The sequence below is a fragment of the Megalops cyprinoides genome, chromosome 3 (genome assembly GCF_013368585.1).
Source record: "Megalops cyprinoides isolate fMegCyp1 chromosome 3, fMegCyp1.pri, whole genome shotgun sequence".
Classification (NCBI taxonomy): Eukaryota; Metazoa; Chordata; class Actinopteri; order Elopiformes; family Megalopidae; genus Megalops; species Megalops cyprinoides.
Window position 1 is genome coordinate 2,908,020 of NC_050585.1, and position 17,247 is coordinate 2,925,266.

Below are 17,247 nucleotides of genomic sequence, written 5' to 3' on the forward strand. Positions count from 1 at the left end.
ATGTCTACTGTCACCTCTCTGCTTCTTTTCCTAGCCTCAGGTAGGTCTCTGCCTACCTGTAGCTGGTCTTCAGCATAGACACAGTTGTACAGGCATGACTTTGTTCACTGTATTGTTGGGTTCAATTCCAAATAGAGGAAATTGATTTCAAGGATTGACTAATCAATTTCCAACAGGTGGCTTTTCTTTATTGCTATTGGTGGTTTTATAAAGAGGTGGAAAACCCCAGTCCTCAAAAGTAGAAGAAGTTTGCATGTATTGTTCCACCCATGCATTAAACCAATTACTTCCCTTTCTGGTTGAGGAGTTGAGTTGAAAATCCAAGTGATTGGAACAAATATTGGGCTTAATTCTACTTTCTCCACTGGGACTTCTCCACCGCTGGTTTTATATTTGTCCTGCTGTGCATTGTTGGATCTTCCTGGATTTCTCTCTTCTAAAGACATGAAGTGGATTTCTATTTTTTTCAGATTCATTGTCTTTTAGGAATATGTGCAAATTCCCCATCTGTAAATATATACAGGATAAGAATCAATATGAACCAACACAGCATATTTGTGTGTAAGCGTATAAAAACTGCTATTTCTTGGAGACAGTTTTCATTCATGCATAATTTTCATGTGATCTTCAAATATTTGTTTTATCAGAGATTTTCTTTGATTTTGGAATATCATGGGAGAATATCTACTGTACTTCAACAACAAAGTAGTTCTCATTGTGTTATTATCTAACGCATTGTGAGGCAGCCTGGTCAAGAACATCTGTCAAGTAATAATAGTAATAAAATTAATAAAAACAATACTACTATTGCTACTACTACTACTACTACTAGGCTACTACTACTACTACTACTTTTACTATTGATATTAATAATTTGCTGTTTTATGAATTATGTCTCTTTGTTTCTAAATTATCAAATTGTGTATCAAATTTATTTGTATCTCAGCATGGTGCACAATGTATAAATCCATCCATAAAAATGTATGTTCTGTACAATTCTGTGTGTTATGCTGTACTGTAGTTCCTCTTGCTGAGCTTTTGCCAGAAAAACCAAGGAGATCTGCTCTGAACCAGCTCACCAGAACTCTCCTCCGCCAGTACAACTGTGGGGTTCGGCCAGTTCAAAACTGGACTGATCCAACAGTTGTCTACATCGATCTGATCCTCCAGTCTGTGCTCGATGTGGTAAAGACTCTGCAGCTCTTTTTGAATACTGGTGATAAATGTGTGACACAAAACACAAACACGTCATACCATTTGTCATAAGCAAGACTTGGATAGCAACAGGTTCAGATCCAGAGTGGGGCGTTGTTTAACCAAGCTATATAATTGAAGAAATGTGGGTCATGTAGCATGAATCAGAAAATTACACATGGCTTTCTGTTAAGACAGATATATAAGGAACATGAGGACTGTGTTCTTAGTTCATGTTAAAGTGAAATTCTCTCAAAAGACATCTTACTGATGCTAAATATACATTAGAACTGCAAATGCCCCCACCACAGCTTCACAGATGTTGTTCTTCATGATGTTAAAAACAGTGTCAACAGTTCAATTAATGGCTTTTTCTTGCTGACAGATGAAGATGAGGGTTTGTAGTAGCAGGGTACAGTGATACAAATGTACGAATTCACTTAGTGATTCACTTCAGTTTAATTAAATGAGCATTCGTAACCCTTAAAGTTAATTAAACATATAAATACAAAAATGGTCATCAGTAAATATATTTTTTAACATTTTGGTAATTAAACCTTAAGAAACATGGCTGACAAGATTTCACCTTTTCTTAAAGGATGGGCAGACCCAGAAAGTAACCACAAGCATTTGGTATCGTCAGGTTGGTAAATATTAGTGCCATTTTTTATTTTAAAAATAACATACTGGTTTAATAATAAGATCATTATGGGCCAAGCATGCATACTATTACATGAACGTGAATGCAGACAACGTCTTTTCTTGAAGTGATCACACATATTGTGTTCCAAATATACAGGGGTTACTGTTGGGGATCTAACTAAAATATGATGATTAACAATTCAGGTTGATCCAAATTTCATCATTTGTGTAATTGGATAGTGGAGATTTCCATCCGCACTTGCCTATCATGCTTAATAACATTGACTTTTCAATTTGATTAGCATTACATTTCTGCTGTAGACCACCGGCTAATTCCAAACACAGACTGAGCACATATATCTGCATGAATGGGAATATCATTGTGTCAGAAAAGATGTTCTGTCTGTCGATTGGGAAACTGCACAGTTTTGGAGATGGTCTGTGTGTTTGAGGTGTGTTCTTTTCACGTTTCATGAGTGACTTGCAGTAGCATCACTGGACTGTTGAATTACGTCTGGGTGGTTCATCTGCAGATCTGGACTGATGAGTTTCTGGTATGGGACCCTGCGGAGTTCGACGGGATTAATGAGATCTCCCTGTCTTCAGATGCTATCTGGGTGCCTGATATCATCATCAGTGAATTGTGAGCATCATCTTCCAGAATACTGATTTGTTCACACATCTATTATGTACCAGGGCTGAAAGATGAAAAACACTGGTAGCCTTCTTCAGTCAGTGTATAGATCATGACAGTCACACACAACACTACTGTAAAAGCAAACAGCCCATGTCATGGTCAAAGAGGGAAATCATGGCTCCATTCTTTTGACATGTGCCTATAGCGTTGATGTTGGCCGATCCCCGTCCCTCCCCTACATTTATGTGAACTCCTCCGGGATGGTGAAGAACTACAAGCCCATCCAGGTGGTGTCAGCTTGTGATCTAGAGATCTACGCCTTCCCCTTCGACAAGCAGAACTGCACCTTGACCTTCCGTAGCTGGCTCCACACAGGTGATTACAACATACACCAGTACCATATGCTTACACACCCACACAGTGCATACTGTATGTAACAATCATACATACTGCATTAACCGCAATGGCTCATTTTGGACTGCAGCACCAGCAGGTCTGCTAATGACATTTCAAAGGAGGTGTCTCCTCTGTGACCTCATATTTTCTTTCACACCCCACCCCCCTTTCCCTTTTGCACCCCTATCCAGTAAACGAGGTGGACTTGGCCCTGTGGAGGAGCTCCGAAGAAATAGCAAATGACAAGAGAGAGTTCATGAATGACGGCGAATGGGAGCTGCTGTCTGTGCCAGCCCGATATCAGCAGCTCCATCTTGAGAACAGAGACTACGCACAGATCCAGTTTAATGTACGTATCGGATATTTGTCAGAATGAAGGGATGAAACAGTGGGAGGCAGTATAGCATAGTGGTCAAGGAGCACTATATATATATAACCAAAAGGTTGCCAGTTCTATTCTCCACAGGAACACTGCTGCTATACCCTTGGGTAAGGTACTTAACCCAGAATTGCCTCAATAAATATCCAGCTGTATAGATGGATAACATTGTAAAAACCTGTAATTGATATAAGTTGCTCTGGATAGGAGTGTCTGCTAAATGCCGTTAATAATGAAACAGCAGTATCTGTCAATATAATGTACACCATGTGTTTCAGTTATTTCCACCTTCTATTCCATACTTATGTAGTTATGTAGTAATAGTACAGCAGTGTAGTCTGGTGTAGAATTGTATGATTTCACACAATATATGAAAATCTAAAAACTTTTAAATTGTCAATAAGCCTGCCATACATTTCAGAAATCTTCAGTTACTGCCACCTTCAATTTCATAGATTTACTGTAGAATAGTTTACCATGAACCAAATATCCCAGAAGATTCCATTCCACTATATATAAAATTACATACATTTCCTGTGTGAAAGTGACTTTGACAACGGTTCTCAGAGGACACTGAAATGTGCCATACTGTAAATTGTATCATGACAGCCAGCCCTGAGGAGGAACTGACAGATGTTGAAATGTCACTTAGCCAGTCCATGGAGTGCAAAAAGAGTGTTAAACTGATTGCCGGCATTCATGGATTGGAAGGAGCACTAATGTTAACAGATGAGGCTGCACTGCTGACAGGATGCTGAGACATTGATGGTAATGAGATGGTTTCCTCAGTACTTGATCGATGACCATCCCTGTACGGTGGGAAAAATGGGAGTCCACTCCACAGTGGTGCACTGATGGGTAAACCTATCCCTGCTGAGAGCTCCTCACTGAGAGAACAGCTGATGTTGCTCATTAGTACCACTGCAGCTGATTGCTGAAAAGAAAGTTCTGGGGGAACTCAAATTGCATTACATTTTTTGTGGGATAAATGAGGATTTGATCAGTCCCTGTTACATTGATGGCTTTTGGAGTAAAAACAACCCTGGTCCACTAATAGCCCTGGTCAACCCCATCAGCTTTAGCTGGAGAGGGAGAGTGTGGGAGTCTGTCCAAGTATATTTTTGCCCATCAGGGGTGACTGTGACTAGTTCTTAAGCAAATGGAGGCAAATCTTCCATTTTTGTTTGATACTGACAGACATTCAAAAGGGTTTTTATAAAAATATACAGAAACATAAGGCTAACCTCAAGCTGATATTTAAAGTGAATCACAGCCACAGAGCTAAATCCAGGCCTTTCCCTGTCTCCCCAGGTGGTGATCCGTCGGCGCCCCCTGCTGTACGTTGTCAGTCTGTTGATCCCCAGCATCTTCCTCATGGTGGTGGATGTGATCAGTTTTTACCTGCCCCCAAACAGCGGCACTCGCATCACCTTCAAGACTAGCATCCTTTTGGGCTACACTGTCTTTCGAGTCAACATGACCGATGAGCTTCCAGCAACAGCCATCAAAACGCCCCTCATTGGTACACCAGCTCACTGATTCTGTGTCTTTAATTCTCTCCCGTTTCAATGTTTCTGAAGGCAAAAGCGATGCAAGAGTCTTTACAGGTGTACTTTAGTCCACTGGTCCGCAGAGGTATACTTAATTTTGAATGAAGATGTGCTTACAGCTATACAAAATTGCACGTCCAGATTTAAATTTTGTATTTATGCATTACCTTCTCTTCATTCTAGTTACAATGCACTGTTACACTTGACTTTGACTGAAGTATTTCAGCAGTCACTGGTTTAAAAATGTTAATGTTAAGGACAGAGTGCACTGCGGTTCAGACTGACTGGAGGCTTTGGTCTTCATTCTCACAGGCGTTTTCTTTGCGGTCTGCATGGCACTCCTGGTCCTGAGTCTGGCTAAGTCCATCTTGGTAGTGAAACTGCTGCACCATAATGAGGAAGCAGTGAAGGAGATGTCTGTGTCGGCCTGCCTGCTGGACAAATATGGCTCCTCCAGCCACAGTTTCAATGAGAGTTCGTTCACCTCTGTCAAAACCCTGGATGATGTGGATCAATGTGGAGGTAAGAACTTTTTTGTTGAGCTTGCTGAATTTGTAATGTTCACACTGTTCAAGCTAAGTGAACTACACATCTGTCTAAGCTCAGACGAATTGCATCAGCAGTATGGGACTGAAGTGAATACTGCAAGTGTGATACTTCATGTGCATGGTCATAGTGTAAGTTATTGTTTGCCTTGTACAGCATACCATATAATTTTTTGGAATAAGTCAGTAAATATTTGAAAATTGATCCAAGGCTAAGTTTTACAAACCAAGCCAAATCACTAAGTCAATGGCTCATGGAAGACTGGTTTATAAATGAGTGCCCTTCTCTGAGGAGAAGCTAGCCAGCAATTCTCACAAACAAACAGAACACTTACAAAAAACTTACACAAAAAGTTAGGAATCAACCTGGTCAAACAGCCAAACTGTTGAAAACACTGAGCAGGTGTGGGTCATTAACCAACGGCTGGTCAGCTACAATTAAGCAATTACACAGAAAATTACTTACAATTATAAACAACTAAAACAATTAAATAATTGATTGATTTGAAATGAGCTCACCTATTGATAATGCTGAAAGCTGGAAGACAAAGATCCTTAAAAACAATTACACAATTAAACCTAACAATCAACAGTTTGGGGGGACAAGTGAATGTTCTTCTTCAGTCTAACTAAACACCTTTTCTGAGTTTTATTTACTGATGAATAAGCCTTTAATATAACCCTGTGGTTTCAGGCTTTGAACTGGACTTCACTTCAGAGGATGACCTCCTATCTCTCTGTGAGCCCAATGATGGCATTTTGCAGTTGGAGAAGGTACTGCAGGAGATTGTCTCCCTCAGGTGCTACCTGCTCCAGGTGGAGAGCGACGGCGCAACCCAAGCGGACTGGCTGGCACTGTGCTACAAGCTGGACAAATTCCTTTTCCGTCTCTATGTGCTCATCCTGGTCATCTACACCAGTACCCTCCTGTTACTGTGGGTCTCCTGGAGCTTGGTGTAAAAACACAGGCAAACCTCTCGTAAACTAATGTGTAATGCTGGGAGTATCATTTCCAAAGCAGCATAGTACTATATGCAGCAAAGCAAAAGTCAGATTATAGATATTCAGGTATTAAACTGGGCATAACTAGAGAGCAAAAACAATAGCTTGTAGGTGCTTAGCCCCAAAGAAACAATACGTACAAAGTACAAAAATATATAATGTTCAGTGACAACCAAACATTTCTGCTGTTGCTTTTACCTTCTCAAAAAGTGGAAAGATGAAGACATTATGATTTACTGTGTTGATTTATTTTTATGCCAGAAATTAAAGTTTTTTTTAACTGATTAAGACATTTACTCAGTCCAAGGCAAAGTATTGTCTTTGTTTGGCCTTAAAAAATGACAGACATTTTACAGTGTTAATATTTATCATAGTGTAAAATGTGTGTGCAATCTGAAGTAAATGTTTAATGTTTTGTAAATAGTGAAAAGCAGTGATGCTTTTTAAAATGTGATATTAAGCATTGGGGCTACATTTGCACATGCATTTGATTGTCGATTTGAACAGGTAACGGCAAAGCTGGCTGAGTTTAGCACAGGTTTTATGCAGTGAAATGTCTTCACTGTCACATTGGTAAAATGTTTCATTTCACTGAGTCACAGCAACTCAAAAATTACTTCCTTCAGTCACTCCTGAACCACTGTAACACACCAGCAACATATCTATCTTTACTTACTGCATATTGCCTGGAATTGCATCAGTGCCACAGGCAAATGTAGCTGTGATGTGTTTGAAAATCTAGCACTTGCAGGCTGAGCTGAACAGTGAGATTAAAGATTGTTGGGGTGTTTGTATTTCCACAGTATGATGTGATCCTTTCTTCACTTATTTGTGTCAACTTTTCCACTCAACATTTTACTGAAGGAAGGTGTCCAAACAAGAGTAGGTAAATTGATTCACTTGAACTGGTAAAAAAATTATCAAGATCATCAAGGATGCATCACAATGGAAACAATCAATATAAATGGGCTTTTTTCCCTGAATGTGGATGATGGGGCCTGATCTTGTTTCAGCTGGCCACTTAGCCAAATTACATGTTGAAATACAAACCTAAACGTGTGGGTGCAATTGTAGTGGAACCAAACCATTTCTAAAAGATGGAAAAATGAGTGATATATTGAGTGTGTTGGATTTTTCAGCTGGGTGTGACCCAGATCCTAAGCTTTACCTTAGAATAGAAATGGTGTCATTTCCTTCTGAAAGATGTAAAAGATAACAAGATCTGTATAGTGAGAGAGAATGATGTGCTGATGGACTATTGTTTATTTCACTCACAGAAATCTGCCCTGTTGGCAGGGCACATTTGTGTCAACTTTGCCACCCAACATTTATATACAGACCTTATTTACATACAAGCCTATATTTGAAGAGCATGATTTTGACCTTATAATAGCTTTGAAGAGCTATTATTCAGGCCTTACTCAAATCGATTACTTTCTCTTACAACTTACTTTGATTCCCATTATTGTAGATCTTTATGTCCCTGCAGTCGACACCAGCCAAACAAAGGCTCTACAATCTTATCTCTTTCTCATGGAATTAAAGTTCAGGGATTATAAACGTTTATTCCTAAGCTTATCTCTCCAACAAAATAAACTAATTAAAAGTTTTGTTATTGCAGTTGAGAGAGCTTTATCTTGTATTGAAAGTTTCTTGTCCAGTGGAATGGATGTGTACAATTTGCATGTATACAAAGAAAATCACATTTTGTAATATTCAACACCAGTGATTCTCATTAGAGCAATTATTACACAGTGGACAAATAATGTTATTAAGCCTTTCATTTTAATGTAACTTTTGCTCTAGCAGTTTTCTCTGAGTCAACCTGTCTGTAAAGGAGAATTTGAACAGTTTGTACTTTCACTGTACCTAACATGATCACAGAATTATGTTTTTGAAACATTTTTTGCCAGCCAATACAACCAGTTGTCTAGATGTCATTTAAGCACTGCTCGTAAAATCTGTACAATCACTAAAATGGGTGGAATTCCAAAAATTGGTACAAAATTCAAATCCAAAACGTGACCATTTTCAACCAAATTTAGTGTGATGATACTTCCTATGAGTCTACATTATTTTATATTAATTAAATGTTAATACTTTATTTCCATAAATGTATAACTGCTATTTGATTGCCAAATGGCAACCATACTGTTTAATGCATTTTAATGCCTTTTTTGTTTGATGCAATGTTTGATATAATTATGGGTCTCTGGACATAATAGTGTTTTGTGGGGAGATGAACCTATGCGGTCCTCTACAATATACGTGCAATTTTCACATATATTTTTAACTGGCATTTCAACTGACTGTTACAGGACCACCACGTATCTAGCACTTCGTGGCTGGGGCGAGGTATTGGCATGAGTCTCTTCTGTTTTTGCAGTCACCTCTGGAGTTTTGTTTTTTGGTACAAAATGGCAGAAAATCTGAACAAAAGCAGTTAGATTCTTTAGTGCCTGTCAACCTAATTAACCCACAGTACCAAATAATTGCTAAACATCAAGTAAATGTACTCAAAACAATAAAAATGTGAAAAGATAAGTTATGAGTGTTTAGTGGTATTTTGCAATTATTTTAAAATGACTCATTTTGCTTTTTTCCTCATTTTAGCCCTTTACCATTGTCAGGGTCAGTGGGTTGATGAGGAGAAGTGGTCATGACATGTCTTTGTATGGTTTCTCATAATATTTCCCTGAAATCCCTAAAATGTCTTACATTCATATAAATTTAGTCTGCATCATATTCTGGCCAGATGAAATTACATACTGTTGAATGTCAACAGTGTAAATGAAAATTAAACTAGGTGTTTCAAATCAAGTCCTGCAGTTGTCATTCATTACAGTTTTTCTACACATTTTCATATCTGTACACTCTTAAATAAAGCACATCTGCATTGTCAGTTGCTGCAAATTCAGACTCAATTATCTGGAGTGTAGGACATGGTAAATCTGTTTTGATTAGACCTGAATGATACTAGATAGACCACAGAGGGTTAATAAAAGAGGGTGACTGGATAATCAGATAAAGAGTTTTGCTTTAAATTTGAAGCTACAGCTACTGCCATCACTACATTTTGCCATTTTGTTTGCTGGTGCTTGTTCATGAATGCTGAAGTTTAGCTGAAAGTCTCAGCTGAAAGACAGTATGTCTAGACTTTCTGGTTTTATCCACAGTGGGTTCTGAAGGAGCTTTATCCTGAAAAAGCAGGACGTCCAGAGCAGATCAGCTGACCATGATGAAAAACAGAAATGGGCAAACATAGCAAATCTCATTCATTCCAAAAGCATAATGAACATAGTTTCTGAACGCCATCATTCTAGGTGGTGTCTTCTATGCTGCTGAAACACTGCTCTTCCTGCTATGTTACAGCCTGTATACTTTGCATAGTTTGTATTAAATTAACTTTAAAATTTAAACTTTAAAATTAAACTGACTTGACTATCACATATACACTTTTAGACAAATTAGAAATTACATTCCTCTCCTTAATAGGAGAAATTTCATGATGATGAAGAGTCATCACAGTTTCTCCAAATTTAAGCAAGAGTTCGAGTTGTGAATAAGAATGACTAGCAGCACCAATAAATTGTCTTAAACCCTCTCTGAAATATGCTTGAAAAGTAGATCTATTGGAAATTAATGAAATATCAAAAAGTCATATGATATTGCAACTATATTCAATTAAAAAAATTCAACAAAGTGCTACTGTTCAAAATGTGTAGATAGAGCAGGCAAGCAAGACCATTCAGCCACTCCCTTCCCCACTGTGAGATTTCATGATGGACAGAAATGTTTTGGGCACCATCTTGGATTTATATATAACACAAATGTCAATGGCAATCCAATAACTGCTTTGGTGAATTCATAAATAGTTGCTTTAAAGGGCAGTATTTAGGCCTGTTCAGTATGGAATATTGTAGCTCTATTCATGAATGCCTATTAGGCAGGCCCGGTGCTTTGTGGGTGCGTAGCGGATTTCAGTGCATCCCCAGTCTCCTTATATCCCGATGTCTACATTTATGAATTTTTGTGCATCCCGTGGATTGCAGTTGCACCCCCTCTGTATTTTCTCCTGGCACCGAGCCAGCTATTACAGTATACCATATGTGTGACCAACTTGGATGTTACAGCCATAGCCATACAGTGTAGTAATATCCTTATTATTCTTATTCAAATGGTCGTTCTTACAGTTTGCAGTGGTAAGTGAAAGTGGTAATAACAGCTGGAGTGAAGCGTTGGATGTTGACTTCTTAAATTATTAGTACAACGTTAATGGATCGTTGAGAGGTTTTAAGTGTTTGCTTTAAATATCAAGTAGCAGACGTCCTCTTCCCCTAACGTTACTCGCAGTCATTCACAGGTAACTGCGTCTCTTTAACATGTTCGCAGACGTTCTCTTAGGCAATACAACTCAGAAAATTCAATTCCGTCACAATTTCTAATTTTTATTTTCCGGACACAAACGTCAGAGGCATCAAGTGACTCAATCAACAGCCTAACTAAGTCCCGCCCTCAGTACTCACTGTATTATGTCTCAGTCTAATCCAATTATCGATAATGGGGGGCGATCTGGACTTCGAATATTATTGGAGTCTAAAATGCCTCTGCGCACAGCCTTGGCTGTAAAAGATCTCGAACGTTCATGGAAAACCTGATAAATATTTCACTTATGTAATATGTATTGGATGGAGTCTTTTAACTTAATTACTCGTCTACATTGTACGAAAAGTAAGGGAAGAATACTGATTTAATTTTCTATGGCATTTTAAATGCATATCGAATTAAGCAGTCTAATGACACTTAACGTGTATCAAATTGCTGTTGCTCATAAGATCTCATTATTACAATATCAATATGATGAACCAACAAAAGAGGCGTGGGTACGGCTGTACCTGCTTCTTCTACAGCATCTTCTGCTTTCTGTTTTCAAATCTGAGTTACTAAGGTCAATCATAAAACCTGAACACAATGTTTAGGTGTCATGTTTTAATTTTATATTAGGAACATGGACGTGATAGATACTACCATCAAACCAGGCAATATTAAGTTTATGTTTTGAAAACATTTGCTTTACAATAAACTAACCATCCCTTTTCAATCGCGCCAAGCTATTCAATATGAAGACTTTTTGCCATAAAAACATCGACTACTTTGGACATGTGGCTCTTTTGGTAGATTGCAAAAATGCCTAAAAACCTTGCTCCCTATTCATACAGCTGAAATTGATTTTGAATTCAACAAGGTGAAATGCCTCGCTGAGGGCATAAACAGCAACGCCCCCGTTTGGACACACCTATTACATCCATAGTGACATCAGTTCTCTCAGACTGAATGGTGAAAGAGCCAGGACTAATTAATGTCTGTCATAGTGAGTAGCGCACAGAGTGGAATCTGTTAGACAACGTTTTATGAAACGCAAGTTGTCAGCTGTACATAACTACTCAAAACAGCGCAGCCATACGAACTGCGTACAAGAATCCGCCGGTTCCTTGGCGAAATGAAGTTTTCAGCACTTTGGACAGTTCTCGGCATACTTCTGCCGGCCGCACAGGAAGGCTGCTATGGCGGCTGCACCTCAGGCAAGTACTGCTGTATTGTATATACAGGATAAAAACATGATATAAAATTTCCTCAATGCGGTGCTGTAGCGTAGCTGAGTATGTCGTCTCATACAATCAAACGAATCTGGTACTTTACAACCGTTAGCCCATGTTACGCGGTTTCGTTTATGCGATTAAATTTAGATTCTTCTAATTGTTTTTCTGACCATTTTCACGTTTTGACTCTTTCATGTTTAGCATGTTTATTTTTAGTAGTAGCAGCAGCGGCATAACAATTAATAGCGCTATATCGTTACAGTCCCAATGGAACATACTATTGAACTTTCGCTGGTGATTAACGTCATACACAGGACGTGAGCAAAGTCGACTTTGTGTTTACTTGTATGTGTTGTAGTCAGAAGAACAGGCAACACCTCTGGACGTTTTGCCAATGCCACTTTGGTCCGCCTTGCTGAGTATTTGAGTGCCGGGTACAAGAAAGGTGTACGCCCGGTGCGAGACTGGCGGCAATCAACCTTGGTGGCCATCGACCTCATGGTCTATTCCATTCTGAATGTGGTATGTAGTGTAGGCGCTTTTTACAAACAAATTACTGAACAGTAAAATAACCGTGCATAAATTAAACGCTTGGAGTGTCACACTTACATTTGACCTTCAGATTAAGATCTCATGCTGTAGCATCAGATTATGTATCCGACGTATATTGAATAGTCTTGGAGTAAACAAGACATAAATGTGCCTTGATATGGGCCCACTTCACATTATGCGGTCTAAATACCTGTGTGTTGCACAAGCACTGTACCTACACAGATACTACTGTGTACCTGCATAGTAACTGCTGTACACATATGTTGTATGCATATGCACACATTTGTACCTACATATGTACCAAAAAGTACTGGGGCCACTTTAGAAATGTGGGACTGAAAATAATATCTCTTTTATATAGCATGTCATATTTCTCCTTTTTCCTTATGTTGTAATATAGGATGAGAAGAACCAGGTTCTGACTACATACGTGTGGTACAGGCAGGTAAGCAGGGCAGATAGCAAAGCCGTATTCACTGTTCTGCTTCAAAAGCATAGGACCTGTGCAGCAGACCATACTTTATCCAATTTAATAAATGGGTAAATGCTTCCCGCACACACATTCAGCAGCTCTTCCAGCAAGCTTTCAGTTCAGAAACTGAATGAAATAGCCTTTAGCCTACCACTTAAGGAGAAGCAGAACTACTATGAAAAGAAATGTATTTTTTGTTATGAGTGTTTATGAAAAAAATAACCATTCTCAATAATTGCTTTTCTCCAATCAAGCAATGGGTAGATGAGTTCCTTGTGTGGAACCCCGAAGACTTTGACAACGTCAAACAAGTGTCTATTCCCACTGCCAACGTCTGGGTGCCTGATATACTAATCAATGAATTGTGAGTACTATGGGATGTTTTACAAAGATGAGCTGCTCAATCAGAAATAAATGAGATGTTGGGTGCTATAATTTTGCAATACTGTGAAAGGTCCAAATATTTTTAACCAGGTATTCCTTCATTTAAACTCTCAAAGCTACAGTACTAAAATAATAACCCAAACATGGATTGGAGCAGGATCAGGAAGAAATGGAGGGTTTTCAGTGTCTCTAGTAATCCATGATCTCTGCTTTCCCTTATCCACTTTCTGAGCCAGAGATTCAAGATCAAACAATTGACCTTCAGATAGTGTACACCAAAATGAAAGCATCAAAGCACATCTTAACATTCATGTGGATGTTTGTGTGTGTGTGTGTGTGTTTATCGGCAGCGTGGATGTGGGCAAGTCCCCAGATATCCCGTACGTGTATGTAGGGAGCAATGGGCTTGTACGTAACTACAAGCCCATCCAGGTGGTGACTGCGTGCAGCCTGAACATCTACAACTTCCCCTTTGATGTCCAGAATTGCAGCCTCACCTTCCAGAGCTGGCTGCACACCAGTAAGACCATTCTCAGTGTATGACTGTCACTTGTCCAAAAATAACAGAGCTGCCTCCCAGGAACATTGCTCTGACTGTAGAGATTCAATAGATTTGTATTGCTTGCTGTTTATTTTACATGTAGTATTGCAATGTGTTAGGGACACTGTGATCTAGTGACTGTGTTTTATGGTACTGCTAATTTATGGTTTCATGTGTACTTGGCTTCTGATAGTTTCTTGGCTGTGAAGTTTCAGGCCAGCACAAATTAACTTGTGGTAGTGTTTGAATGGTGTTGTGCTCATGCTCACTGGAATTTTGTTAGAATGGTCTGACACTGTTACTCGTTTAAATTGAATGGATACACTTCTGTTTTCTTGTGCTGGAAGTTGCTCTGGTTAAGAGCATCTGCTAAATGAATGTAATGTCATGTAATAGGAGAAATAAAAATACAGTATAGCTTTAACACGTTTAAATTAACTATTTATTATTATTACTTTAAAAAGTACAATAGTACTACTGCTTGTATCACTTACACCACTACTATTACAATAAGTACTAATGGCAGCTGTAAAAAAATAATAATAACAGTTATAATAATATATCATATAAAAAAACAAGTACCTAACTCGAACTCAAAAATGTTCCAAGAAGCTTAGTGGGAGAGCTAGACTGCACTTGAAAACCCCCTTGTACAGTGATGAATGTGCATTAATGGATGTTCTTTATCTCCTGCCCTGTAGTTAATGACATTAACATCTCCCTAATGAGAACTCCAGAGGATGTGAGGGTGGACAAGAGTGTCTTCATGAACCAGGGAGAATGGGAACTTCTGCATGTGCTGTCAAAATATAAGTCCTTCAGCATTGACGAGAATGATCACTATGCAGAAATGAAATTTAATGTAAGCACCACCCTAGCTCTTGCTGAAACATGTAATTCACTTGTTCTTTTATTTTGACATAATAAAAAAATTGGTGGAAGAATATGCCAATCAAAAGCCAGATGACCTCTGAAAATTAAAACTACAGAGAGCTTTTTTCTCCCAGATATCTTTTCTCCCTGATATTCTTCACATTTTTCTTGCCTCACGAAGCAAAGCAGCATAACTTTTGAATACTATGTATTATGTTTATTGCTGAAATTGCCTAGGCACACACACACATGTACATGCACACACACACGCATGAACATCATGCAACACGCACACACACACACACACACACGCATGAACATTATAATTTGTTGTCTTCCAGGTGGTGATACGACGCAGACCTTTGTTCTACACAGTTAATCTTCTCCTGCCCAGCATATTCCTCATGGTGATGGACATCGTAGGGTTCTACCTGCCCCCCGACAGCGGAGAGAGGGTGTCCTTTAAGATCACTCTGCTCCTGGGCTACTCTGTCTTCCTCATCATTGTGTCTGACACACTTCCTGCCACGGCGATCGGCACACCGCTCATAGGTAAAGCTCAGTTTTCCCATGAAATCAGTGGTATTCTAGTTAAAAACCCCTTCTTCTACAGTGATCTTCAACACAGCACATTTAAAGACATAATATTGTGTACTTATGAAACTGTGTACTACAGTGGGAGTCTGGGAGGAGCAAAATGGGGAGGATGAGAAATTACATTTAAAATGATTATGTTCCTGAGCATGTGTGTAACTTTTGTTTCATGATTAACACATACCAATACACATGATTACAGATACAGATTACATACAGCCACAGATTCCTCTTAACCTAATAGTATCTATAGTAACACTCTTACGCATGTTTTAAAAAAAATAACAGACCCTTTCTGGGTCAAAATGTTAACTTGTTCACCTCTATTTCCTGGTTTTGACCTACTGTACCTATACCATAATTTGGACCAAAAAGTAATTGACTCTACATGCTTTATTGTGAGACAGTTGCAGGTTATGGCCTCTAATGCACCTGTCCTGCTGTCTCCTCTTGGGCTGCAGGTGTCTACTTTGTGGTGTGCATGGCCTTGCTGGTGATCAGCCTCACAGAAACTGTTCTTATTGTGCGCCTGGTGCACAAGCAGGACCTTCAGCCACACGTCCCGGAATGGGTCAAACACCTTGTTCTGGAGAGAGCCACTACGTTACTTTGTATCCGGAACAAGCACAAGTTCTGTCCAATACTGTTGCGAGGGTCGACACCATCCCCCTTCATGGAGAGCAGCACAGGCATGGGTAGGAGCTACTCTTACAAAAACATGTCCTACCACACTGTGGCCCAACCGTGTCTGCTCCCTGCTGATATCAGATCAGCTCTCAGAGCCTCGCTTCTACTGATCTGAATTTACTTATTGGAGTCAAGGGCTGGTGTCTCTCTCCTTTGAGAATGAAGTGCATACCTTACTACCCCTATGTCCAACAGAACCAATATAATTGGTTTATTATTATTGGTTAATTATAAAATATTATTGGTTCTGTTTCACATCACTCTTGACATTATTTTTAAGAATAGGATATAATAAATGCCATCAAAGAAAGATATGCCATATTTCTCATTATTATAAGAAAGCCTTGTACAGTAATCTAGATAAGTGGCCACTGTAGCATCTTAATTGCTAATTACTGGTCGGGGGTCAGTAGGCAATGAGGGAGTACTTTTGTTACACAGCTTCTTTTTCGTTTTTTGTTTGCCCCAAGTCAGATGCAATCATCGCACATGCGAGGGCACCAGGGATGCAGAGAGGGGTGTGGTAGGTGCACTCTCCACTAGAGATGGAGGCCCGGTCCTGGACAGCATCCTGCTAGAGCTCTCCTCCATTCGGCAGTACCTGGACAAGCGGGATGAGTGCCGGGTTATTGCCAAGGAGTGGCTGCAGGTGGGCTACGTGTTGGACATACTCCTGTTCAGGGTCTACCTGGTGGCTATGCTGGCCTACAGTGTCACCCTGGGAACCCTGTGGTCTGTGTGGCAGTACGCCTGACACCCAGAGCAAGGGAGGGACATCAGGCTCCTATGCCTCAGCTGGGGATGACCATCCCGGCCACTCTGCACAATACTGCTGCCACCTTTTTCCACTAGCGGTGTGATCTTAAGGGGAAAAAGTGATTGTTCTGTTGAATATGCTGTCATTCTTTGGTCGTGAGGAGTTATCTATCTTGTGTTTTTCCTCATTTCAAACCAAACCAACTCCAGGGTTGCAGCTGAAGGGCATTTACCTCTGTATATAATTTAGTTTTGCATATAGATTTTTCTCTTTGCATAATCTTTTTCTGTATGATATTTTTGAAGGTCTGATTTCTTTTTCAACTTGAGGGCAAATTACTAATACATACAGCTGTATGCAAAGGTTTGGGCACCTCTGGCTAAATTACATATACAGTATATATTGTTTTATTTTTGAAGTGAAAAGAAGTAAACACAACCTC

The 17,247-nt window shown here is 39.4% G+C and overlaps 2 protein-coding genes across 2 annotated transcripts; both read left to right on the top strand.

Annotated features, from left to right (window-relative positions):
- htr3b (5-hydroxytryptamine (serotonin) receptor 3B) lies at positions 1-6,417 on the top strand. The gene is made up of 9 exons (XM_036523194.1): positions 1-40; positions 1,022-1,185; positions 1,793-1,837; positions 2,370-2,479; positions 2,679-2,848; positions 3,061-3,218; positions 4,560-4,770; positions 5,111-5,320; positions 6,038-6,417. Exons 1-9 carry the CDS (start codon positions 1-3, stop codon positions 6,301-6,303), a joined length of 1,374 nt encoding a protein of 457 aa, XP_036379087.1. The 3' UTR covers positions 6,304-6,417.
- A 5,492-nt stretch (positions 6,418-11,909) lies between these two features.
- Positions 11,910-16,802, top strand: htr3a (5-hydroxytryptamine (serotonin) receptor 3A). The gene is made up of 9 exons (XM_036523195.1): positions 11,910-11,931; positions 12,304-12,467; positions 12,898-12,942; positions 13,224-13,333; positions 13,704-13,873; positions 14,596-14,756; positions 15,109-15,319; positions 15,823-16,056; positions 16,519-16,802. The coding sequence occupies exons 1-9, from the start codon at positions 11,910-11,912 to the stop codon at positions 16,800-16,802; spliced, it is 1,401 nt and encodes a 466-aa protein (XP_036379088.1).
- The last annotated feature ends 445 nt before the right edge of the window (positions 16,803-17,247 follow it).